This window comes from Leguminivora glycinivorella, chromosome 5 (genome assembly GCF_023078275.1).
Source record: "Leguminivora glycinivorella isolate SPB_JAAS2020 chromosome 5, LegGlyc_1.1, whole genome shotgun sequence".
In the NCBI taxonomy this organism is placed as follows: domain Eukaryota; kingdom Metazoa; phylum Arthropoda; class Insecta; order Lepidoptera; family Tortricidae; genus Leguminivora; species Leguminivora glycinivorella.
In genome coordinates this window covers 8,828,296-8,855,939 of record NC_062975.1, presented here as the reverse complement: position 1 = coordinate 8,855,939, position 27,644 = coordinate 8,828,296, and the positions used below count along the sequence as shown (strand labels likewise).

General features: G+C 38.2%; 2 protein-coding genes across 2 annotated transcripts; both read left to right on the top strand.

The window, feature by feature from the left end:
• Positions 1 to 3,351: 3,351 nt before the first annotated feature.
• Positions 3,352 to 18,627, top strand: LOC125226329. The gene is made up of 8 exons (XM_048130287.1): positions 3,352 to 4,259; positions 12,013 to 12,120; positions 12,208 to 13,118; positions 13,208 to 13,440; positions 13,604 to 13,767; positions 14,777 to 14,899; positions 15,477 to 15,561; positions 16,879 to 18,627. The coding sequence occupies exons 1-8, from the start codon at positions 4,200 to 4,202 to the stop codon at positions 16,986 to 16,988; spliced, it is 1,794 nt and encodes a 597-aa protein (XP_047986244.1). The 5' UTR covers positions 3,352 to 4,199; the 3' UTR covers positions 16,989 to 18,627.
• A 6,607-nt stretch (positions 18,628 to 25,234) lies between these two features.
• On the top strand, positions 25,235 to 27,241 carry LOC125226175 (protein misato). The gene is made up of 2 exons (XM_048130090.1): positions 25,235 to 25,831; positions 26,045 to 27,241. The coding sequence occupies exons 1-2, from the start codon at positions 25,355 to 25,357 to the stop codon at positions 27,203 to 27,205; spliced, it is 1,638 nt and encodes a 545-aa protein (XP_047986047.1). The 5' UTR covers positions 25,235 to 25,354; the 3' UTR covers positions 27,206 to 27,241.
• Positions 27,242 to 27,644: the final 403 nt, after the last annotated feature.

Genomic DNA, 27,644 nt, shown 5'->3' with positions numbered 1-27,644 from the left:
ACTTTTGACGTGATAACGTCTAATAACTCGTTACTACGGGCAGCATGCACGAAAAAGATGACGTCATTGTCCCGTTTCGCAATATAGTTTTTGCGCCATCTATTGGCGCGCGTTGGAACTAAGCGGCTGATCGATGCGCTCGGTATGGTTATAGCGTGTGGCCTGAGTAAAGCACCACAGCTGGGACAGATGGCGCGCCCGTGTGTTGTTCTCGTTAAGCTGAGTTTAGACCAGCAAGTTATTGCTGCAAGTTTTGAGACGCAACTATAGGTAAGAGTGAGTGGCAAATATCTGCATCTCTTTCTAGCATATACTTCTGTCTCAAAACTTGCAGCAGCGCCGCAGAGATGGGCAAATCGTAATCGATTCCGGATTACACGATTACTTGATTTTACTTTGTAATCCACTACTGGGTGTCAGATTACTTGTAATGTAATCAAGTGAAACGGTAAATTACCATTACATATAAAGGAATCACTAATCATCTATACAATAATTACTATTACCAATAATTCGGAATCATAGTCGATTCAAAATAACTGAAATTATTGACTTGATTACTTTCAGATTACAAATATGTAGTACCTCAGATTGCTGACTGTCACTTTGACACAAAAGTCATCATGGGTGTCGTAAAATAGGTTTTAGGGGTGCTGATTCCAAAATTAATGACCAATTTGGAATCTGACATTGCTGACTGTCACTTTGACACAAAAGTCGTCATGGGTGTCGTAAAATAGGTTTTAGGGGGTGCTGATTCCAAAATTAATGACCAATTTGGAATCTGACATTGCTGACTGTCACTTTGACACAAAAGTCGTCATGGGTGTCGTAAAATAGGTTTTAGGGGGTGCTGATTACAAAATTAATGACCAATGTGGAATCTGACATTGCTGACTGTCACTTTGACACAAAAGTCGTCATGGGTGTCGTAAAATAGGTTTTAGGGGGTGCTGATTCCAAAATTAATAACCAATTTGGAATCTGACATTGCTGACTGTCACTTTGACACAAAAGTCGGTATGGTTGTAGCGTGTGGCCTGAGTAAAGCACCACAGCTGCGACAGATGGCGCGCCCGTGTTTATTATTTTTGAGTGTTTGTAATTTAAAAACATGAAAGATTGCATTAAAATAAGCATCTTTTATAGAATGAAGTTGTTTGAAAAACCTACTTATTTAGGAGTTAGAGCAGTACGAAGTTGCGAATTTTCCCATAGTATTTACTAAGGCGCCAGAGATTTTTTTTACCAATATAACCTATGTAACCTATGTAATAAGGATGTTTTGTTATATAAACTTTTTCTTCTCCATTAATATTTACTGAGATATTAGGGTTCTAAGATTAGTAAATGGCACTAGCACTTTAATAAAATTAACGCGTGTCTCGCAAACGGTCTAGGATACAAAATGACGACTTTTATATAGGTATAAGTTAGGTTCGTTAGGTATCTTCAAACGGCCGAAGGCTATTCTGTGCAGTTTCTGTAATAAGCGGGGCTCCGTCGATATCGCTTTCTGTCTCTGGTGCCTTAGTAATGCTACGGGAAAATTTTGCAACTTTGCACCACTCTAACTCCTAAATTAGTAGGTTTTAAAAAAACTTTAATTTATAAAAGATGCTTATTTTAATGCATTCTTTCTAATAAGAACAAAACACTATGCTAGAAAGAGTGCAGAGGAAATTCTGTAGGCACATTTACAAACGACTGTACGGATATTACCCATATATGTATCCATCTCTATTCGTAACAGGAATGGTTGGTCTTCAAACTCTAGAAACCAGACGGAAACTGCTGCATATTATGCATTACCGCCAACTGTTTCACCATAGAGTAGATGACGCATCCGTGCTTGAGAGAATGGGGCTGCAAGTGCCAAGAGCGAATGTGGTGGTTGGCATGCCGGGCGCGGTGCCGGCGGCGCCTGTTCGCGGCGGCCGGCGCACCGCTCGAGCCCGAGCTGCTCTTAACCGCATCATGTTGGAGACAGACGATATTGACATATTTGCTGATAGTGTTGGTGTGTTTTACAGAAAACTCTTAAGGTTCATAGACTCTACACTCCTTAGGTGATTAATGTAATAACCATAGTTTAACTTTTAAATGTGTTTGCTTTTATTTATGTCAATTTAACATGTACATAATTATATTACCACATAAGTGCTTTGGTGAAATACTGTTAACTTTTGTGTATTTTTAATAAATAAATAAATAAATAAAAAAACGTGAAAAAAGTCCCAGAATCGGGCCCCTTTTGCTATACTCTGACCGCCCCTGTCTATACTACTGTAATGTTTGACGTTATCACGTTAAACTACCGTCCGTAAACCGACTTTACAGACAACCAATTTTTTTTATCATGTGTGTACATTCCAACCTCTGTGTCAGCTGAAATTAGTGAAATGCATATGTATTTATATTTTAAATTGTTTTTAAAATTTGTGTGCCTATCTGAAATCTAAGGGGGAGGCCTTTGCCCAGCAGTGGGACACAATATAGGCTTGTAATGTAATGTAATCTAGTTTAAGAGAACAGTTATTATTTTATTAAATTAACCGTTTGTCCCGCTTGATTTGATACCAGTACTCATTCAATATAGTAATCTTGAGTCTGTTGATTGTGAGCGTCAGAATGGCGGGTGTACATCAAGCAATCCTGGTGTGGTATACGTCAGGAGTTAGTGCTAGCAATGTGCCAAATGTGCGCCAAAATTCGAGCAATGTGCTCTTTGAACTCCAGAGATATTTAAGAAATTAAGACACCCGCCATTCTGACGTCAGGTTGGCGGGTGTACTTCCAGTTCTAGCTAATGGCTGCTTACTCGAGGGTGAAAGTACTGCCTAAGGTTAGTGCTCGCAATGTGCTTCCACATGTATGAAACACACACTAATTCAGAGAGCCGTTGAAGAGTAATATGGGATTGAATAAATATATCTATAACGCCTGCTGAAATAAAATAGCAATGTTCATTGCCTGCAATGCAGCATTAACATGCAGGCGCTTTTCACAAAAAAGTGATACTCATAGATATATTTATTCAATCCCATATTACTCTTCAACGGTTCTCTGAATTAGTTTGTGTTTCATACATGTGGAAGCACATTGCGAGCACTAACCTCAGGCAGTACTTTCACTCTTGAGTAGGCAGCCATTAGCTAGAACTGGAAGTACACCCGCCAACCTGACGTCAGAATGGCGGGTGTCATTAATTTCTTAAATATCTCTGGAGTTCAAAGAGCACATTGCTCGAATTTTGGCGCACATTTGGCACATTGCTAGCACTAACTCCTGACGTATACCACACCAGGATTGCTTGATGTACACCCGCCATTCTGACGCTCACTGTTGATTTATTAGGGCTTAATTTTGAATGAAACACTTGAAATGTGAATTAAGAATTTTAATTGAATGGAGGTTTGTTGTGGGTTGGTCGTCTTACATTCAAAATTACAGTCAACTTTTAGATTGATTCATTAAATTTTCTTAATTGATTTTTTTATGTTATTTAATGTTTGTAATCTTTGATTTATTGTTTTATGACATCGAAATGCAAAATTATTGACAACATTACTTCAAATCTCCCGCCATAAGGATAAAAGTTCACTATGAAATCCGGCAGGTGGCGCGAGAGAGCAAGTAAAATGGTATCGCCCATGTGCTCTTACTCTTAGACTTGTTTATTTTAAGTTTTAGTTGTTGTATTGTATCTTTGAATAAAAATGTTCTTTGAAAAGTAATAATTATTTGTGCATAGTTATAATTATGTATAGCTTTACACACGTCTCTAAAGTACTTCCCGCCTTATCATGCCGGTGTAAACAAACCGCCATGTTGCACAAAATGGACGACCCATTATAAGTGGTAAGTATTTGTAAGTATTCTGAAAAAGAAAATATTGTTAAAAATAATAACGTGATAAATTACATAAATAATAGTTAATATTTATGAAATTATCTTAAAAACGGGCTGATGGCTTAAACCCTAAAATTTCTTTTTAGTATGTCTGTTGATCGATGACGTCAATCTGTATTACAAGTTGAGCCAATGAGGTTCGCCGCCAGTTGGTCACGTGGGCTCAACCCTCCAATAGGAAAATGAGCCATTCTTTGTGTACCTTTTCACATAGCAATAAAACAGATTGTGGTTTTTATGGAGTGAGTGGTGTTATATCTGTCAATCTTATGTATTTAAATACGTAAATGTGTGAAATTCAGGATTTTGCTATTGAGCATAAGGATATTTACATAAAGAAATATTCGGTGAGTAAAGTGTTTTGATTTTTCAGTAGTATTTACTGTTGTTATTGTAAAAACAAGACGTACAGATAATGGGCAAGTCCACTGTAACATAGTTAACATGCATGTCCCGCTCTTTTTAGTGTCATTTACTATTGTAGATATTATAACGATTGAATGAAAACAATATTATATCAAATAGAATTATCCAATCATATCTATAAAAGAGATAGCGGTTCATTTGCTACGTTAACAGTATTCGCCGAAAGTGGCGGGAAATGTTCTCTATCTCTCCATCTCACTACACACACACACTCAGTAATTGTTGGTATATTTCGTGGAATCTAACGCCTATTAATAGTAAATGCCATTATTTTAATTAATATTAAAATGGCAACTAGGTTCGCTTCGTATTTTATACGGACATGTGTAGTAATAGTAACGGACTTTTTGGTATTTGTTTCATTATTTTTCATCTCCCTCTATCGTGCACGTGGTATAGTATTTTTGTCTTTGTCAATCGATTTGTTATTTTGAAATATTCATGTTTTATCAACAATTCGGCATACTACAAATTTAATATTTTTAACCTCACTTTCCAATGAAAGGAAGAGTATTTTTCTAATAATTAATCTAAATCCGTTAAAAACGGCGCCAATTTGCCGTCAATGAGTAGTTGTATATAAATACAACCTGTCGGTATAATAATTTGTATAGTAAAGTAGAAAGAGAGGCAAAATGTGGAGGACCAAAGAGTAGATAAATATTGCAGAAAAATAATTTTTATTTTACGCGTATGTTTTATTTAAAGAAACTGTTCCTCTAATTTACCTTATAAACAATTTAGTAAAACTGTCAAAAAATTCAAATGTCAATTCCACTAAGGTACTTGTTACATAAATTTAATAAATCAAGTGCATTGCTTTGGTTCGTGTGAATTATACCTACAATTATAGTGTCCTTATACAATTATTTTTAATAGTGACCTTTCTCAAAACCAAATGTAAAATAATAACTAATAAGATCACTTAAACGCATTGAAGTGTAATTAGTACATGTGTTCAATTCATAAGCATGGCATTTTTTTTAAATTGATCCTTGAGTAGGCACTAAATCATCCTATTGTACCAATATGTTAGGTAACAACCCCTATCACTGTCTATCGGTTGCATTCATTTTGTACCTACGCAGTTGTTCCCACGGCCGATTTCGAGAATTTCAAAACGTGGAACAATGAACGTTCGCGCGCATGTAGTAGTGAAGGTGCACGAGGGTTGCAGTGTTCCGTCTGCCCGTCGGTGTGTGCTCACACACACACAGCTATACTATATCGGTATAGGGCTATTGACTTGACTGCACTCAGCGAGACTGCAGGGACGACGGGGCAGGGCGTGTTATTCTCAACTCTTGCCAAATGCACCGATTGTCTATCCACCAGTATAACATTGACCTTCGATATAGCATAGATATGTAACTAATGTGGAGATCAAGACATATTAGCGCATTTTCGACTTGTATTGTGAATAGAATGCAAGCTATGCACCATGACGGCATGTCTACGGTCTACGATACAAAGTTTCTTAATATTATATTATGGTCAACTCGTCTGTAATTTGTATCAGTTAGACTAGACGGATATATTTGATATAGGTGTTTTATTGATTCATTTTTAAACTTATACTTATTATGAATAGGTAATCAGAAACAGTCACACAATACCTGTTACCTACACATAAACAGCGAGGGAGTAATCTGAACCCGTCCTGCAAAGTTTCAATTTAATAAACATCAAGTAATATCCACCTAATGATCTCCGCAGCTGAATTTTACACATTTACCCATATTTTCTGTTACTGTCCTAACCTGCCGATAATATCTAATCGAAAAAAAAATACGTTTACCAATTGTTGTACGAAAAATAACGAATTTTACCTAGGTCCCTTTTCTACCTGCAAACATACCTGGAAATTATCAGTATACAACAAATTATAAAATTGTACGTAGGTACGTTACGTACGAACGAGAAAAAATCTTACAACTTGAAAGTTATGTTTATTTATGTTCATTAGAACATGAACACATAATGCTAATTCACTCTTACAAAAGTATGAAATTTTGAAACTGGCAAAACCTAAAGAATCGGGCCAATCAATTTATCTTTTAAATAACTTCAATGAATTTTTGGTAACGTAAGAAGAGTAAAATAAGAAATCACCTCTACCGTTGTAAATGTTCTTTGAGACTATCTCTACTACCGCATGTCATGTACATTTCTAAATTCTGCTCCTACTTCAAAAATTTCTTTCGTCTTTGGTCCTAAAGCAAAGATACAGTCTTTGAATCTCAAACATAACCGCATATATACCAAACTGTTGATTCTGCCGGCCGGCCGCCGGCACAAAATAACAATTCTTATAATATTCATTTTGAACAAATAAGCCAGTGTTTTAATACTTCCGCCTACAGCATACGACTATTCACTGTATTTAGACTTCTACTTTTTGTGATTGATAATTTCAGTAGAAAAATGCCAAAATGTCTAATTAAACTCTCCAATTATTACTAGGTTCTCTGTCTCGAATGTCGGTATAAATATTGTGCAGAAATGTCGACTAGGCACCTACATTTAAGCTAGGCTTATCATCTGCTTTGGCAGCGTAAAAAGAGTTATAATATAAGTAAGGGTTTTCTTTCACGTCCGCATCCGGGACTGTTTAAACCAGGAGTTCCGAACTGTAAGCCGCAGCGTTTTGGTGCGCCGGAAGCAGTAAAGTCAATGCTCCTCACCAAGCACCTCTTTTCTTGCGATGGCGTTACAACTATTTGTGAGTCTTGGCCTGCTCCACTATTTTCCTCCCTAACCCTTCTCCAGTTGGTATATTTTCTCTTTCTCCCCTCGGGACCGGCCACATCAGAGCGTCGCGTGTCTCGGGGCGCGCAACGGACGTCTGCGCCACGCCGCTTCAGTGTAATTCAAAAAACGTCTCCTTAGTACATGTTGTATAGGAAGGACGTAAGACGCGCCACGCCGCCGCCACGCCACCTGGGGCGCGTCTTACGTCCTTCCTATACAAAATGTACTGAGGAGACGTTTTTAGGGTTCCGTAGTCAACTAGGAACCCTTATAGTTTCGCCATGTCTGTCTGTCCCTCCGTCCGTCCGTCCGTCCGTCCGCGGATAATCTCAGTAACCGTTAGCACTAGAAAGCTGAAATTTGGTACCAATATGTATATCAATCACGCCAACAAAGTGCAAAAATAAAAAATGGAAAAAAATATTTTATTAGGGTACCCCCCCTACATGTAAAGTGGGGGCTGATATTTTTTTTCATACCAACCCCAACGTGTGATATATTGTTAGATAGGTATTTAAAAATAAATAAGGGTTTACTAAGATCGTTTTTAGATATTATTTATATTTTCGGAAATAATCGCTCCTAAAGGAAAAAAAAGTGCGTCCCCCCCCCCTCTAACTTTTGAACCATAGGTTTAAAAAATATGAAAAGAATCACAGAAGTAGAACTTTATAAAGACTTTTTAGGAAAATTGTTTTGAACTTGATAGGTTCAATAGTTTTTGAGAAAAACACGGAAAACTACGGAACCCTATACTGAGCGTGGCCCGACACGCTCTTGGCCGGTTTTTGAATTACATTCAGGTGGCGTGGCGCGGACGTCCGTTGCGCGCCCCGAGACACGCAACGCTTAAGTGGGAACGCTGGCTTAGGTTCTCTTCCACACGGTCGAGCCATCTTTTCGGAGGTTTAGCCCTAGGCATTTTTTTGTTGTGGCGTCAACCTGATCATAATTTTAGGAGTCCTCATATCTGGCATTCTTTCAAGGTGACGTTCCCACCTCAGCCGCTGGGATTTGCAGGACCTAACAATGTAACAATACTCACCAAGTACCTATATCGAATAATTCATTTAGGGCGCCCAGATTTAATTTTAAACGTACAAGTGCGCCGCGGTTCGATTTCAGTCAATCAAAATCACAATATTCTGTATTTGTATTTTGCAGTATCCATATACTACCTGAATCCTTCTGTAAATCACTACATTTAACGTTTACTACCTAAATGATTTTGGTTAAAAATGAGTTATCAACTTATCAGCAATTCAGCAGGAACGAATATTATGTAAGTGCTTATAACTGTTAGTCAATCTTTTTCCTAATACTAACTAATGTTACCTATCTCGAAATGTTCCAACTTAAATAATAAATATCTGGGCGACCGAGCTTCGCTCGGTTCTATTTTAATATATCACGTCTTTAGATAAAAAAAAACTCTTATAAATACAAAAACAAAAAAAAAAGACAAAAAACAAAAACTTAATTTCTGGCCGGGATTCGAAACCCTGACACCTACGATCTATCTGCGTACATTAGACCGACCTCGTGCGACTGAGCTAAGCGGAATCGATGCGCGCGGCGAAATTAAGGACCATATTTTACGTTTACAAATGCGAAAGAAAAACTCATGAAAACTCGAAAATTCGCGTTTTCCGGGATCTAAGGCTACGCTAGATCGATTTTTCACCCCCGAAAACCCCCACAAAACAAATTTCAGCGAAATCGTTAGAGCGGTTTCCGAGATCGTCGGTATATATAAATAAATATATAAATAAATAAATAAATAAATAAATAAATATACAAGAATTGCTCGTTTAATAGTATAAGATTAACTTTAGTCCAACATAAAATTTAATCCTGAAAGGGCATATGAATTTCTAATGAAGGTTATTTTTGTTTCTGATGGACATTATTTTATTCCATGAGTTTATTTAGATACATTTACGTGTACGTGTTATGAGTTCAGTCAGAAGCAGAACTACGTGCAACAATAAGTAGTAGACCGGCGAGTTACTAATTTACAGAGAGGCTGTTGACCCCATCGTCGTCATAATCGGTGGAGCGCCGCGAATCCGCGAACGTTCAATGTTTCTTGAATAAAAATACCTTTTGGTACCTACGTGCTCAAGTAGATAGGTATTTGATTTTGTATCTTGTAACTTTTTAGGTTTTCCGATAATAATATAGAAAATTTATTATAAATATTTCCTTTCCTCGGTTCGTTTCGAAAAGGAAAATTGAAGACCGAGGGGATGGCGCCGCGCATGAAATCAATACGGAACCCCTGATAGTGCGCGCGCATAGGGCGGGTTGTATGGAAATTTTGTAGTCCCTCAGATACGCAAGGATATGCAAGCAAATATGTTTTCCTCTGCTTACACCGCTAAATCTTCGAAGTTCGACTTATTCATTAAAATTGTTTTTAACTAGTAATGATTTAGACTAATGAAGAATATTTATCAAGATAAAAAATTTGCAATAAATATGAATTATTTAATTACTACCTAGCTCTACCTACTAGCATTTACTGTTTAATCACTAGACAAGACCTACAAATGACTTGTCTAACGCCTGTGAATCTCGCTCTTAATTTCTAACGAGTAAAATTTCCGTGCACGAGTTCGGATGATATTTGTCTCGGTCGTCGATTTTTCCGAGTGCTCTGTGCGGCGGCTGAGGCGGCCGCTCCGAGTTCAAGGCGACCGCGCGCGGTCAGGTTCGAGGACACGGCTTTGCCGGCGCGGGCCCCTTGCGGCGCCCCCACGAGGGTACGCCGTGCCGGTACCCCATGCTTCTGAAAATCTAGCCATTTTCACTGCAAACAATGTTAGCGACTCTTTCTGTCTAATCTTTGTCCGCAATTTTGGATTGAATTGAAAATAGTGAGCTATCGACAACCCTAACAAACGTAGGGAAAATCGAAAGAGTAAGGTTTCTGGTGACTGAAAAGCTCTATTCATTTATATATTTTTTGGAAATTGACTTACAGAATAGGTAACAAATATAATAATTATATTTGTTAACTAGGCGCTGTAAGTTTTAAAATTAAATAAATCCAAAGTCCAAAATATGAACCAAGGTACCCTAAGTAACCTTACTTCAAGTACATTTCATGAATGTAAAAAGGCCATAAAAAAACTTCCTGATTCGATTATAGTGCTTGAAATAGGTAATCTCACGTGAGCAAGATGAACTCTAGAGGTAATAAAGACCGAGTTCATGGCCCTGTGAGCCACGAGTTACTACGAAAAAACGCATAGACTTTTGTTCGACTTGTGAAATATTACAACTGAATAATCACAGACGAAGAACAAAACGACATATCGCCGGCTAGACATGTAGACATGTCACTATGAATAATAATTTACTTGTTTAGTCTATTAGAGATGATTTTAAAGAATACACACGTAAAGGTAGTTTTTGCTTTAATTAACATTTTTAATTGTTAGTGTAATCTGTGGGAACTGTGTGAACTTCACTGAGCGCGGCTCGCCGGCTGCTGTCGTTAGGGGTCGGTTCACCCTCGTCCAATCCGCTGCTGTCATCTCTTTCTTCCACCCTACTTCAAGCCCTCTCTTTCGCACTAGTTTTTAAACCAATTTATCAAGCCACGGGAAAATGTTTGCGCTAATTATTTATATTTATACTGGATTTCACGCGTGTAGATGTGCGTGGTGATAGTTTACATTGATAATAGTAAAATCCTAAAATCCAATGTGGTATAGATAAACGAATCCATTCTTAATTTTTGTTGGTAAACATCGAAAACTGGTAATTGATAAAGAAATCGTAAATTGTTCTTATCTGTCATTGCACTCTTGCTTCGGTGCTATGATTTTTCATATCTTGACGGTTTGAACTGATAAACATACGTTAATAAGAACATGAAAACATTTTTGAAGATGAAGAAATTATTCTTGTTCGGTCCTTTAAATAAATAAATAACTGAGTTACTGAAGACGACATAGATATTGGTACAAAGTTTACAATTACTGGTTTGCATATTATCTGTTACCTAATGTTACCGGAAGATGAAAGTTGATTATGATTAATAATAACGTAATGGGCCGCGGTCCGCCGTACGCCGAACGAGTTTATTTATAGTCACGGCCCGTGTACGGCGAGTAAAAGTTCTACAAAAAGCATCGTCCCAAATCTTGGAAGCCTTCGGAACGTTTTTTATGCATGCCGCCCGCTCGCCCGATCCAGTCCGGTCCCCGCCGACAACGAGCCATGGGTTGGTATAGGTCTATGAAAAAAAAACAAGCACACGGAATGTTACTAGACGAATTGATCTAAAATGTCTGACAGCCTTCTTATTTTCTTTCAAGTAGCTAATGCACTGGTAGTGTAATTTAAAGTTACCATATAGAATCTCTCAATTTAGAACTTTTAACAATTCAATAAAAGGACCAAGATGCCAGTCTAACAAAATAACAATTAACAGCTAGTGGGTTACTGCATAAAATGTATGCGAATTACGGTTTTCATTTTCGCCACACTATGGTTATTGTATCGCATACCACAAGGCAGAACAGGTTTCACTACTACTTGCGTAGTGGTTTCATTGTGCTGTCCTTCCCGTCCCGTTCCACTGCACGAGCCCGCCCGCCATCTGCGCTACACAAAATGGCGCGAAAATGTGCTTTCAATGGATGTTCTCTCTAATAAATGTAATATTTGTAATGAATTATGAAACCGTTCCGAATTTTGTTTATTATTTTATGGAAATATAAAATTAAAAGAAGTATTTTTTCATTTATGTCATCATTATTTTTATATTTTTGCCAATATCAGAACTAATAAGAGGCAAATTCTACTTTAAAGTCAAGGATATTTTAGGTTCCATATTATATTAGCTGCATTTCTTGTAAATTTATTATAACAGATAATACCTACTTAGATTTCATCTCATTCTTGTTTCAGGGGTGCTCAGAAATGGACTTATACATCACCGATTCACTCCAGGATATGCTGGACATGGACATCAAGAACGAGATGGCCACAGATCTAAGCAGTATAACGGATTTTCCGGTTAGAAGAATACACATACCTATACCAAACGTACGTCCTGAATGATTATTCTATATTCAGAAATTAAAAAATGGTTTTATTTTACAGGATTCACTGGGACTAAATTTCTCCGAACTCCCTCCCCTATTAGATATGGATACAGATAATTCTGCAATATGGCTCAACAATTCGTCTAGTTTTGTTCACAATTTAGACCTATACGGTTCCGAAGCAAACGCCGTAATGGTGAATCCAAATTCTGTTATGCCGTCCACATTTGCTGAAACACCGGTAAAGAGCATCGTGAAGGAAGAGGCGTCAAATATATTGCTAACGTCAGCTGCCAGCAATGATTCTAATAGCGATATTTCGGCACCTAGTCCTAAAGAGGAGAAGAGCCATCTTACTTTCTCACCGAACACAATTAAGGTGCCTAAGGTGGAGCCAGAAGAGCCCGCTGTCAAGAAACCCCTGGAAGAAGCCACACAAATGGTCATCTATGTGCGAAAACAGGACAAGCATGTAGTGAAAGATCTATTGAAGGACTTGGACACCAGCAAACTAAAGACGACCACCACGACAACACCCACTCAGACCGTCAGGATAAAGGCAGCACAGGAACTAATAAAAGTCAATAATAAAAACTGTTCAATTCTGAACGCAAGCCAAAAAGTAACACAACAATTAGGAACTAAAACAATTATTTCCGGCAATATTCATATATTAGACGCACAGCAATCTAGGACAATTTTAGCAAATAGTAACAAGAGTCAAGCGACAATACTAATTGACAACTCGTCGTTGAATAATAATAGGCAAATAATTAAAACGTCGGTTAATGGCGCGTTTACAGTGGACGCGAGCCAAGCGAAGTTTGTAAACACAACTACAAACAAGCACACAGCCGGGGCGGGAGAGTTCCCCAAGCCCGCGTATTCTTACTCTTGTCTGATCGCGATGGCGCTCAAAAACTCCAGGACCGGTAGTTTACCGGTGTCCGAAATTTATAACTTCATGTGGTAAGTTCCGGAATTATGCACATTAGAAAATTTTACTAAACATATCGTAAAGCGGTTTATGAGTACTAATGACTTTTTGTTTCTTTCAGTCAACATTTCCCATACTTCAAAACGGCGCCAAATGGCTGGAAAAATTCAGTACGTCACAATCTTAGTTTAAATAAATGCTTTGAGAAAATTGAGAAGCCTTCGACGAATGGCAGTCAAAGAAAAGGTTGCTTATGGGCCATGAATCCTTCAAAAGTGGGGAAAATGGATGAAGAAGTTCAAAAGTGGTCACGGAAAGATCCTCAGGCTATCAAAAAGGCGATGGTTTATCCAGGTTGGTACAAATTCCATTTGTTTTAAACGTTTTTACAACTGTCATGTGACCCTTCACGGTCTCGTTCACTTACTAATTTGGATCAGTTACTAGACTTAACTAAGTTGTTGCCAAAACATTGTTGCATTAAAAGCCATTGCTGATGTTTGATCTAACATTCCAGAAAGCTTAGAAGCGCTAGAACGGGGCGAGATGAAATACAGCGGCGCGGCAGGAGACGCAGAAGACGACGACGCAGACGTGGATCCTGACGCGGAGCTCGACGCGGACGTCGAGATCGACCCTGAGATCAAGACGGAGGTCGACGAGGAAGAAATCATTGAGCAGGTGTGTTTTTGTCTCTGTTAGAGACGCTAGAACGGAGAGAGATGAAATCCAGCGGCGCGGCACAAGGCGACGGACATCGAGATCAAAGCAGAGGTTGACGAGAAATAAATCATCGAATAGGTGCGTTTTAACTCTGAAGCGCTAGGGCGGGATAGAGTACAGCGGCGTTGGCAGAAATTGCAGAAGACGACTACGCTTGATCTTACTATTTTCTACGTCTAACAAAAAAATATTGTGTAATGTTTCTGGGTTAACTTTGGGATGGACAATCTCAGTTTGGCACCAAATAGGGTTCCTTTTTGGTACGGAACCCTACTAATTTAGGTCATAAAGTTAGTGACGTTACGTTCCAATTTCGAAAGTAAACTTTGTATTTAACTAGGTTTTGTGTATAGTTCACGCGTGACCTTGAATTGATAAGGTAGGGGCAGGTGTGCAAAATTGTAAACCGAATAGGAGTCGAGCAGGTGCAATGACGGGTGACCTTAAATCGTCAGGAACTACATATTATTATGGAGCAGCTTGATATTTGCGTAATTTGCCAGTAATGTTTCATCCGGTTTATTGTAACTGACCGAGAACGAGACTACTATTATTTACATCGGTATTTGCTATAATTGTCATTATTTTTCAAGGAAATTGACAACAGCGCTTATAGTCTAATTCCATGCTGCTAATCCTAGAAGTGTCTGTCTAACAGTTTTTCAGCATAAGCAGCTACCGACATCAGATGTGGGAAGGATATCAAAGATGGTGCTCGTTAATGTATAGGATATCTGTCCAGTCAAGTGTAAATATATGGGTGTACACATCTTACTCAAAAATATGTCTCATTTAATTCGTCCCATAGCATCCTAGTCCGATGTAATAAGAGCGTAGTACCATATTTGTGAGACGATTTTTTCGATACATATTTTTGCACTCGACTGTCCTACATGATATCGTTCGGTTAATGTGAACGCTGTAATCAATCGTCGTTCCCTTCATTAAGTTTGTATATGTGATGCAGGAGGTGTCGGAGGGTGAGCTGGAGGTGGAGGCGGTGGCGGGCACGGGCATGGTGGGCGGCACCTACCGCCTGCTGCACCACGCCTCCTACCAGGACCCCGACGACGAGCTCAGCGACATCGAGGTCAGTCCGCCGCGCCATACAGAGGCCTGTACACTCACACCTCACAACTATCTGAACACGTCTCTATTGTCGAGGCGTGTTCAGATAATTTTGCTCGCCCCGGCCGTTCAGATCCGTCCGATGGCCGGTGCAGGTGTCGGTCGCATCCCCACGAACCTACATGACTTCATCTGACGGCGCTGGCAGCGCCGTACGTTCCTCGTATAAAGTTGTAGCGAGACCCATCAGACAAATTCGTTCCTATCGATGACCGGTTCGACGTTGCCACCGTCGTCCCTACGCGTGGCGCTGAAGGTATATCCTGGAAATAAAATAAAAACAAATTAGCGACACTACGCACGGGTCTATTAGGAACTGAAGATTCCAATACAATACAACAGTAAATCCTAGTGGATATGTGTTCTAAAATCATGTCACTAGCTAAACACAACCTAAGTTATCCTAATCTACATCTATACAAGTTTTCAAGAGCTATGAGTAGTTCCGCAGATTGCACGGACACGTGGTGGTATTAAATTGCTATAAACCATTCTGATGGTGATGTATAGTAATTAACTTTTTTTTCTTTGGTTTCCAGGTGTTAGATCAATCCTATGAAGAAATCGATATTGATGTAACAAAACCCATGAAGTTGGACCTATCAGTCACAGAAAATTATACGAGTAAGTATTCAACAACTACTGTCATTATTTCACAATATGGTATAATATGGTTTCACAGTATTCAACAACTACTGTCATTATTTCACAAGAAATGATGGTTTCTTTGCAATGACAACTTAATGCTAAAAAAAACCGGCCAAGAGCGTGTCGGGCCACGCTCAGTGTAGGGTTCCGTAGTTTTCCGTATTTTTCTCAAAAACTACTGAACCTATCAAGTTCAAAACAATTTTCCTAGAAAGTCTTTATAAAGTTCTATTTTTGTAAAGTTTTTCATATTTTTTAAATATATGGTTCAAAAGGAGGGGGGACGCACTTTTTTTCCTTTAGGAGTGATTATTTCCGAAAATATTAATAATATCAAAAAATGATCTTAGTAAACCCTTATTCATTTTTAAATACCTATCCAACAATATATCACACGTTGGGTTGGAATAAAAAAAACAGCCCCCACTTTACATGTAGGGGGAGTACCCTAATAAAACATTTTTTTCCATTTTTTATTTTTGCACTTTGTTGGCATGATTGATATACATATTGGTACCAAATTTCAGCTTTCTAGTGCTAACGGTTACTGAGATTATCCGCGGACGGACGGACGGACGGACAGACAGACATGGCTAAACTATAGTTGACTACGAAACCCTAAAAACACATAACCTAAGCTCATATTTGACCCACTGTTGGATAAAGAGGCCCGCCCACTAAAAGTACAATAATCTGTAATAGTAGTAGTACAATAATTCATTCACTCCCAACCTCGTTCTGTCGCTCGAGAGATGTAACCTAAAGGTTCCAGTACACAATGGCCTGTGATGGGCCACGCTTTGCAATGCACAATTGTAGGCCACAATCACTTGGTGTTCACACAGTGGCGCATGTCTCATTGCTGGCTGGCAAACCACTTGCGATGGACATAGAAGTAATTACGGCTGCGGCAATTTATTTATATACTGTTTACAAGTATTACAGGCTCAGATTGATATAAATCAATAAACTTAAAAGTTTCTTCATTGCTCCACGATACTGATATTTTGAGCGATCAAAAATTCTAGTTCTAGCAACAAAAAAGTGCACTATCCCGGTCAGGCGGTCGGTGACAAACTAAACAATGGCCGATTGTGTGAACACCACAGGCCACGCTACGCCACGATTCCTTTGAAGTGTGCCCAAAAAACCGACAACTCCCCGATTGCGCACCACGATTGACAATTGTCCGCCATCTTATACCATTACCCCCTGTACACAATGGCGATGGCCTGTAGTGGGCCAGCATGGGCCATTGTGTACTGGAGCCTTAACGATACACAATTGTTTCAGTTCATTCCGCGAAGAGGGCGAAGACCAGCTTCATCTACCAGCCCGTCGCCGCGCAGGCGCACACCAGCCGGCGGAAAACGCCGCTCGTCAACCGCGTCGCGCTCATCTAGACACACACACACACACACATGTGTCTGCAGGGGCGAGTACCCTTACCACCACGCACTGACGTTGTCAACACTCGCACATACGTCAGTACGAGCGAGACGCATAACAAGTTAAGTGGACGATAGCGTGCCAGTGTTGACACTGTCGGTGACTCGTGGTAACGTAGGCGGTAGGTAGTTTAGCGTAGGCCAACCAGTGATCGTTCTGTTCCATTAAAATTTAAATAATGTCAAATTCGAATTCTAATAATTAAGTCGAGCGTGTGGTGCCCGTTTTTGGCACGTAAAAAGTATGCCCGTAGTGAGACTCCGCCTCGCGAGCGGACACTTGTTACATATCTTACACTGTATATTAGTTTAGTTTAAGGGGAAACCGAAGCTCACGCGCCGCTCTGGCGTTCGCTAGTGAGGTCCGTGAAAGTTTATTAATGGTTCTATGAAATAAATACTAGTGTTCAAACGTAGGCGATACGAGTATGAAATGTTCCCATAGTAGTTTTTAAGGGGCCGTGTCGCGGCCGCATCGTGAGTACAAAAACGTTTCTGCTACTGTATTGACACTTTTATACGTTTACTGAAAGATTCCGTTACGTATTGCAACTATTGATAAAATTCGTACTAATGTTTTTTTATGTAACTCGCCTCTTCTCTTTAACTTATAAAAGGGAACTGGAAGTTCGAGTACAGCATTAGGACTTACTAAATATAAGTACACCAAGTAGATAAGATAAATTAATGAATAATAGTGTAAGCGAATAATTCATTCCATCTGCGACGACTTCTACAGTTCTTTACCAATTTGCTCGTAATGAATTGAGCACCATTGACAAGAACTCTAGATCCGTTGATCGACTAAAGTCTCGATACAGTAGCGCACACGCGCACCATAGCGGGTATTAAGTAAGTTCCCACCGCTATTACATTTATGTTCTACTTTACATAAGACAGTTGACACTGGCAGCTCTAGTCTGTTAAGCAATATAGTGCCAAATATTGTTCCACGGAATAAGTAAAGCGTGTCGGCTACAAGTCAAGTAATTTCGCTTGTTATATCTAGGGACATCGCACGACTTATAGACTCGACATGACATGTTCGTACTGTATCTCTGAGGCCTGTTTACACATTGACCAGTGTTCATTGCGAGTTCACACACTTTCTATTACAACTCGCGATAAATGCTAATCAAGTAATCTTGTGTAAACAGGCCCTAATGTATGCCAGCCTCACTTACCCGTATTGACCTTTGACAATAGTAAGTTGTGTTATGTCTATCTATATACTGGTACTGGAACAACTATGTGGCACTATACAGTTTTATTTGTAACCTCCAATCACGCAACTCTACGGTCTTGACAACATGCAATTAGATGCTAAGGTCGTGTCACGGAAAATGCAAACGTGGTTCAGTAACTATGACTTGTGTTTGTATGAGTCAGTATTTGTGTGTAACTGTACTCGACCAATATTAGAGCAATGAACTTCTATACCAGTTGGTATTGGTACAGAAGCTACGCAAACAATGTCTGCATTTGTCTTGTTATGGCTGTTTTTCGGCACAACATTATTGTTTTGTTGTAAAGGCAAATATTAGACGAGCGATGATGGAAGGTTTTTACCAAAAGAAATGACTCTTCTCTGAGCCTTTAAGAGCGTTATAACATTTCGGCGTCGGGCGAAATTAGGTATTTTACCCGCCGCGCGAGCCCAATATGCCGACCCTTTCTAGCACGTCTTATCACTCGCTCGCACTACGATAATGGACAAAACAATCTTGATCCTTTCTATGGAATTTTGATAACAACCACAATCTACTATCTCGATATAAACTTTTGATTTCTAATAAACATTATTTTGTACGAAAATACTAGAATGTAGCGCAAAATAATATCAATTATGTTAAAATTTATTTAAAAAATTAATTATAAAAGTAGATCCCATCCCAAATATTTGCTTTTGTTATATGAAAATTACTGTAATGCTGTATTATGATTACCTCTGTAATCCATTCCTTTGGAATCGGTATAATATAGATTCCTGTAATATGGATTCCTCGGTAATCAAGTACTTAAGTATTTTGAATCCCACTTTACTTCGATTCCAGGCTTATTACTTTACTTCTTTATGTCACTCAAATTGTTTTTGGTTTACATGTCATTCTAGCATTTTCACTTTCACATTTCAAGTGCATATACCACGAGTATAGGTTTTCGGGTGTGCTGATTTAAAAATTAATGACCGATTTGGAATCTGTCATTGCTGACTGTCACTTTGACACAAAAGTCGTCATGGGTGTCGTAAAATAGGTTTTAGGGGTGCTGATTCCAAAATTAATGACCAATGTGAAATCTGACATTGCTGACTGTCACTTTGACACAAAAGTCGTCATGGATGTCGTCAAATAGGTTTGCAGGGGTGCTGATTCCAAAATTAATGAACAATGTGGAATCTGACATTGCTGACTGTCACTTTGACACAAAAGTCGTCATGGGTGTCGTAAAATTGGTTTTAGGGGGTGCTGATTCCAAAATTAATGACCAATATGGAATCTAACATTGCCGACTGCCACTTTGACACAAAAGTCATCATGGGTGTCGTAAAATAGGTTTTAGGGAGTGCTGATTCCAAAAATAATGACCAATGTGGAATCTAACATTGCTGACTGTCACTTTGACACAAAAGTCGTCATGGGTGTCGTCAAATAGGTTTCCGGAGGTGCTGATTTGAAAATTAATGACCGATTTGGAATCTTGACATTGCTGACTGTCACTTTGACACAAAAGTCGTCATAGGTGTCGTCAAAAAGGTTTCCGGGGGTGCTGATTCCAAAATTAATAACTATTTTGGAATCTCACAGTGCTAATTGTCATTTTGACACAAAAGGAATCATGGGTGTAGTCAAATAGTTTTAGGGGTACTGATTCCAAAATTAATGAAATGATTTAAAAAGTCATGACCGATTTGGAACCTGACATTGCACAGTACCCCTGGAAACCTATTTGACAACACCCATAACGACTTTTATGTCAAAGTGACAGTCAGCAATATCAGATTCCAAATTGATCATTAATATTGAGATCAGTACCCATGAAAACCTATTTTACGACACCCATGACAACTTTTGTGTCAAAGTGACAGTCAGCAATGTCAGATTCCACATTGGTCATTAATTTTGGAATCAGCACCCCCTAAAACCTATTTTACGACACCCATGACGACTTTTGTGTCAAAGTGACAGTCAGCAATGTCAGATTCCAAATTGGTCATTAATTTTGGAATCAGCACCCCCTAAAACCTATTTTACGACACCCATGACGACTTTTGTGTCAGAGTGACAGTCAGCAACGTCAGATTGAACATTGGTCATTAATTTTGATATCAGCACCCCTAAAACCTATTTTACGACACCCATGACGACTTTTGTGTCAAAGTGACAGTCAGCAATGTCAGATTCCACATTGGTCATTAATTTTGGAATCAGCACCCCTAAAACCTATTTTACGACACCCATGACGACTTTTGTGTCAAAGTGACAGTCAGCAATGTCAGATTCCACATTGGTCATTAATTTTGGAATCAGCACCCCTAAAACCTATTTTACGACACCCATGACGACTTTTGTGTCAAAGTGACAGTCAGCAATGTCAGATTCCAAATTGGTCATTAATTTTGGAATCAGCACACCCTAAAACCTATTCTACGACACCCATGACGACTTTTGTGTCAGAGTGACAGTCAGCAACGTCAGATTGAACATTGGTCATTAATTTTGGAATCAGCACCCCCTAAAACCTATTTTACGACACCCATGACGACTTTTGTGTCAAAGTGACAGTCAGCAATGTCAGATTCCACATTGGTCATTAATTTTGGAATCAGCACCCCTAAAACCTATTTTACGACACCCATGATGACTTTTGTGTCAAAGTGACAGTCAGCAATCTGAGGTACTACATATTTGTAATCTGAAAGTAATCAAGTCAATAATTTCAGTTATTTTGAATCGACTATGATTCCGAATTATTGGTAATAGTAATTATTGTATAGATGATTAGTGATTCCTTTACATGTAATGGTAATTTACCGTTTCACTTGATTACATTACAAGTAATCTGACACCCAGTAGTGGATTACAAAGTAAAATCAAGTAATCGTGTAATCCGGAATCGATTACGATTTCCCCATCTCTGGGTTTAGTTATATGGTTCATTGGTACTGGTGACCACCATCTGGCTCCATCATCAGACCCTGAGTACCACCTCTTGTCAAAGGTCTTGTTGAGACGAACCCAACGAGCCTAAACACGAAGTCGTTTACTTACATGGTTCACTGGTACTGGTGACCACCTTCTGGCTCCATCATCAGATCCCGAGTACCATCTTGATATGTCTTATCATCTTGACCGTATTGTAATTTTTACATATTTATCATCATAACGTTGTAATACTTTAATATTCAAACATAACAAAATATTACAAAAGCAAATATTTACGGATCTAGGATCAAATTCGTTGGTCGCTGTTTACACACACACAATGCGAGGATAGCCCGTGTATAAACAAGGCGTCCGACCCACACAACGATAAATATTCTCGACGTTTGCGATCAGAACTCGGAGAGCGAAGTGACATACGTCTCACCTATACGAGCTCCGGCGCGGCACTGAAATCGCAGGCGTCCGTCGCCGGTCAAATAGCGACAGGAAGGCTAATTTTCAAAAAATTGGCAAAAAATCATTATATAATATTATAACGACAAATGGATAACAGCAATTTAAGCAGATTGTACAGATTATTTATATACTAAAATAACTTCGATAACATGTAGATTTTCGGAGAAATGATCACTTGTTTCTATGTATTTTCAAGACAAAATTGAGTTCGTTTTACTTTCAATTTCTCAATTTCAAAGGATTAAATGATAAATATTGTTTAATGGGCCTTAAGTACAAGATATTTGGAACTTAAATTTACCTCATTTATGAGAGTGAGCTTATCAAATTGTTGATAATAAGAGCTCCGAATTCTGTGCTTCACGCGGTTTTTCCTAAACGAGCATCAGGAAAACAATCATTACTAATTGAAAAAGCTTTTTTTTCCATATGTTTTTTAATTAACCGACAGTTAATAAGATGTTCTAACTGAAACAAGTACTTTCACTGTCTTTTAGTATGAGTAAAGTGTACAATTTTGTCGATAAATATTGTGCATTTTACAATATATCGCCTTTTTTTGTCATAGCGCTCTTAACCCGGGATCTTACTTATCCCAATTCCTAACTTGGTCGGGTCCAGAAATGACTCATTTTTATACAATACCTCCATTATTAATTAAGACTATTAAGTATGTGACGTTATTGTGTTTGTTCTTTGTTAAGTGTTTCTCGTATGAGCAAAACAATAAGTTTGTCAATAAATACGCCGGCTAATCATGTCAATAAGCTATCTATAGGTCATTCCAGGCGATATCTTATGAAATAGGTAGGGTGTGCTCAGTAAAATCTTCTAGTCGGCAGCATCTGTCCTAGAAATGGGCTGATGCCATTGCCGGCTAGCCGTGCTGTTGTGCCTAGGTTCTGTTATTTATGGCGTATTTGATCACACAACTCTATTATGTTGGCATTTTCATTCTAATCTCTGTAATCGTAATAAATAACAGCAACTAGTTTCAACATCAAGTCTTCCAGGCAATAGAAAATACTTACATGAAAGTGCTTTTACAGAACTGATTAAAAGTTTGCTATAGACTTTTCCAGTAGTATTTTTAACTATTTTAAGTGATTGAATTGAGGTGCAAAATTATATTAAGGTTGTGTTGATAACGGTAGATCTCATGTCTTCAAGATCATGGTTTGTTACGGAAAAAAACACTCCTAGTCCAATGCATTTAAACACGTTACGGTAGGGACGAGTGTCATAAAAGTTCTGATTACTAAAAATGTCTGAATACTATAAAATATGTCTTCTTTGCTCCCCATTAGATAAAAGTTATTCTCCAGTATCTTACACATATACGAAAACTCATTCAATTTTTAAAACTTGACAATGTATGTAGTAGCGATACGTCTACTTCGGAATGGAGAACAGTAGACACATTTTTGTAATCTAGTGTCAAAAAGGTCAAATATTTCTAAGGACCTTTGCCTATGTCGATGCTTGTTACTGGCGACCACATCAACGACAATGTTAAAACTTTTATGATACGGACACATCGAGTTGATGAAATTTGAAGTTATACGATATGTTAAGAATAGTAACGTGCAAACAGGACTTGTGATTTATTGGATGTGAATGTGGTATAGAAAATTGTGTTAGCAAAAGATTGTGTTGAAAAGAGTAAAGGTGTAATGGATTGTAATTAGAAAACATGGTTATATTATTCAGTATAACCTTACATCGCAGCAGGGTTATCGAAGTTTTGTACATAATGAACAATACACTACAGAGATAACTGGCCTTGAATAGAATTTTGTTTTCAGGGTGTTATATTACATGTTTGGCGATGTTACTTGCTTAAAATAATCCTATGATGCATTTTGCTACATTATAATTGGCTCAATCCATACCCATTACTCTTTTATGGTTTATATGTAAGTAGCTAATTAGACATAGCCTAAGTAACAAATCTGTCTTGAAGGGTAGCGGCGGCTGCGCACGGGACGATTCGTTTCTAGGCGGACTGTGTTTTACGTTTGTAGAATCTAGGACCAAAAGTTCGCGCGTGATAACTTTCGTCGTGCGGTGCACAGCCGCTCAATTAATGGATGTTGGTTAATCTGAATACTAAAAGGAAATGTAACGTAAACAACAAATTATTAGACTCACCGCCGTTCTGAAGTCGGGACGCGTCAAGAATTTGTAGGTGCATACTACTATTTTTATTGACATTATTAATAAATTTTCAATAGCGTGCAATGTGTAAATATATTTAGCGGGAAATAATTTGCTTATAATAATGAGTAACACTGCGTATGTTTGTGAATTTTTATTGATAATAAATTAATACATAAATACTATTTTAGCTACACTTACGTGTTTATGAATTATGTGTAAGCAAAACATTTGCTGAGGAAACGATAAATTTATTACTTAAAGGTAAACCCCACTTGTCGTAATATAGATGCATTGTAGGGCAAAATTGTTACAATTGGCGTATTGGATGTATCTAGTGGAACTGCCTCATAAAGTAATTCCATGAATCTGAACTTTTAATATTGGACTTCCGTAAAGTAATAATGAAGCAATGTAACGTATCTAACCAATTTTTGTAACATAAAATAGAATTTGTATTTTTCCACTGCCAGTATTTCAACATCCATGTAAAATATGATTAAATAAATAGTTTGTAAGACAGCAGTAGCAATTTAAATGTAGGTTTATTACTAAATAATGTAAGGATGCCGAGTCGAATATGATTTTTTAATAACATTTTTGTAATAAAAATGAACTACAATATGTTCTGTTTTATTTCATAACCATACCCCAAATGGCCCAAATCCTTCAACCGGTCAACACTGTCAACAGGCACACCCGTAAATTAATTCGTGATGAATCTTACAAATCTCGCTGCTTGCAGGATTTAATTTAATTATTTTCGAGGCGTAGTCCTTGCAATAACAATAACAGGTCACAATAGTTGTACTAATCGTCACAGACAGTCCCAATTTTTTAAATAAAAGCGTGCGTGCTCTTACGAAGCGCGTTATCTAGCAAATGATTCAATAACCACAGTATAATTCATAGTGGGGGGGGGGGATTATACCAGTAAATATGTTGATGAGTTTAGGGTTTCGCTATTACGAAGAGCGCCATCTAGCGAGCAATTCCTTAATTCAATAATTCGTCTGATCAGAGCGCCAATCGCTCAGAAACGAAGCGCTAGTAGATATCTATCTCTAATGGCGCGACAAGCCAGCGGCGTAATTGGCGTCGGAGAAATGCCATTCATCTGATGGGGTCACTATACCAGGAAAAATCTGATAGTATCATGCTTGTTTGCATTTTCGACAGTAAAATAGGCAGCAAATTAAAAAATATATAGATGGTCAACCAAATCTTGGCTCCAAAAACCGCGCCGTGGCCTTAAAACTTTTCACGTAAGTGAGAGCGAGAATAAATAAATGCGCTTTCTCGCTCTCACTTACAGCATCCTTGGTGCGGAGCGGTCGTGTGTTAATAGGAAACAGTAGAAAAGGTAAAAGAATCCAATGACAGCAATAATAAAAAAAAATTCATTAATGTCAAACGTCAAACTCACGTTTAGGCGTAGTTTCTGCTTACTTTTGATTTTTGATCTTATTCCTGTAAATTGTTCTTTGTTCATAATTCAAATGTATTAAATTCAAATACTGAATTCAGTTCAGAGTTATCATTATGTCAACACGTGAAATACTTACGATACAATTTGGGCATTATTCAAATTACATTGGTACACATTTTTGGAACATACAAGAACTTGGTTTTGACTACACCGGTGCTAGCAAAACCGAATGCAATCATGATATTTTATATCGAGAGGGACAAACTGCTAAAGGAGAGGTAACATACACTCCCAGATTACTCTTGTGTGATTTAAAGGGCTCTTTGAAAACATTGCCTGCTAGTGGGGGATTGCTTGGTGACTTAGAAAATGTTGATGATATTCCTTGGGAAGGTATTGAAAAAATTGAGGAACCAGTTGCGCCTAAGAATGAATACTTAGAAGACATTGATTCCGCTGGTCCGTCTGTTGCTGAATCAAAGCAATACAGATTAGAGGACAGTGTAAACACTTGGACTGACTTTCTGTATCCACGATTTCATCCTCGAACTGTTAATATTGTTAAAGAATACAGCCATGGTGATGATAAGGTGAGTTTTTTGGTTTTTGAAATTACATTTTTGTAAATTTTTTTTTCAACTTGTGAAGTTTTATTACATTGAGTAAAAAAAAGAGGTTGCAATAAATCGCTAAAGCTAATTACAGAAATAAAAGAAACAATCATCCTACAAACATTGTTTATAAAGCCTTGTTCGAGTTGGCTAACTATAAATAATATAAATATAATATTTGTATAATTCCAGGCACCATTTGATTTATTTCACCTTGGAGGACCAATGTGGAAGTCCGATTTTGGAGAAAACTTCAGTGATAATATCAGAAAATATGTTGAAGAATGTGATAGCATACAGGGTTTCCAAATAAACTTTGACTGCACTGATGGGTTCTCAGGTCTTGCCTTAGCTTGTATTGAAAACATTGTGGATGAATATACTAAACCCATCCTCTGCCACCCGATTATAGCTTCCCACTACCCAGACAACTCTCCACAGACTCAAGAAGAAAGGGATGTGTCAAACCTCAAAGATACAATTAGAATTGTGAATATACTTTTTTCTATTGAAGGATTATCTCAGCATTCTAGTTTATTTGTTCCACTGTGTACAGGAGAAAAAGGCTGGAGAAAGCCAGGTAGCCCAAGGCTTTTTGATCATGTTACTTACAATCCACAAAAGTACTACCACTCGTCAGCATTGCTGGCCTCCGCCTTGGACACATTGAGCCAAAAATACCGACACAAAAGCAATACATACACCTTGTCAGATATGTGTGCGGATATGACCGGATATGGAAGAAAAATGGCTTCAGCATCTTTGGGCATTCCATTTACCATGAATGAATCAGAGTATCTTATTGACTACTTAAATAGGACTACTAAACCTATCTACACACCCATAACACCCAGTTGTAAGATTGCCACAGATAAAATCTTTCAACTCATTACAGTCCGAGGTATACCAGAGACTTATCTAAAAGCTCCTTTAAAAGAGGCTAAAGAGCAGATGAATTTACCAGCTTATAGGTGCAGAGATGTCCAAGAAATGATGGAGTTGTACTTCCAGGCAAACAACTTTTTATCTGCAACAAATGTTACAGTTTGTGATAAACCTTTAGAACTGAAAAGTCCTTATGCAAAGATTTTTTCAGAGAACTTAAACAAAAATGGTTTTCTCACAAATGGCATTAGTGAAGACAGAGTACAAAGTTGTCCAGTGATAGCAGGGTATCATAATGGCAACTTCCTGACAGATATGCTTGAAAAGCTACACAGAGAGGTGAGCAGAGTGAAGTTCGCAAAATTACACAAGTTTCAAGAGGAAGGCTTGGAAGCTTCTGAGTATCAGGAGACGTTGGATAGGCTCGCTGAATTTAAGGATAACTATGAAGATAATTTCGAACTTTAATTTTAAAAAAATTGTAAATAAACTAATTACCTAATATCTGATGTATTTTGCTTTTCACACCATAACCTATAAAGGCTGATTTAGACGGTACGAGATCTCGTATTCGAGTTTCATTACAATCCGGCATTTGATCTGCCAGCTGAATGTACATACCTCGACAGTCCACAATATTAAATCTCATTTATATCTAAAATCGTGAGTTTGATTTGCGCTCCGTTTAAATGCTCCTCTCTTCTAAAGTCTGACCAGAAATATATGACCACGCGCCATGTTGCGGAATTTCATTCGAACTATTTTCTTCATATACTGAACTCTCACTGCATTCATCAGAATAACAGCGTCCTCTTGACAATAGTTTGCACTTGCACCAACCACTTAACTCAGGGTTAGCGGTCTGTCATCTGTCAAATTCCATATAAAATGGTGGGTTAACCCTCCA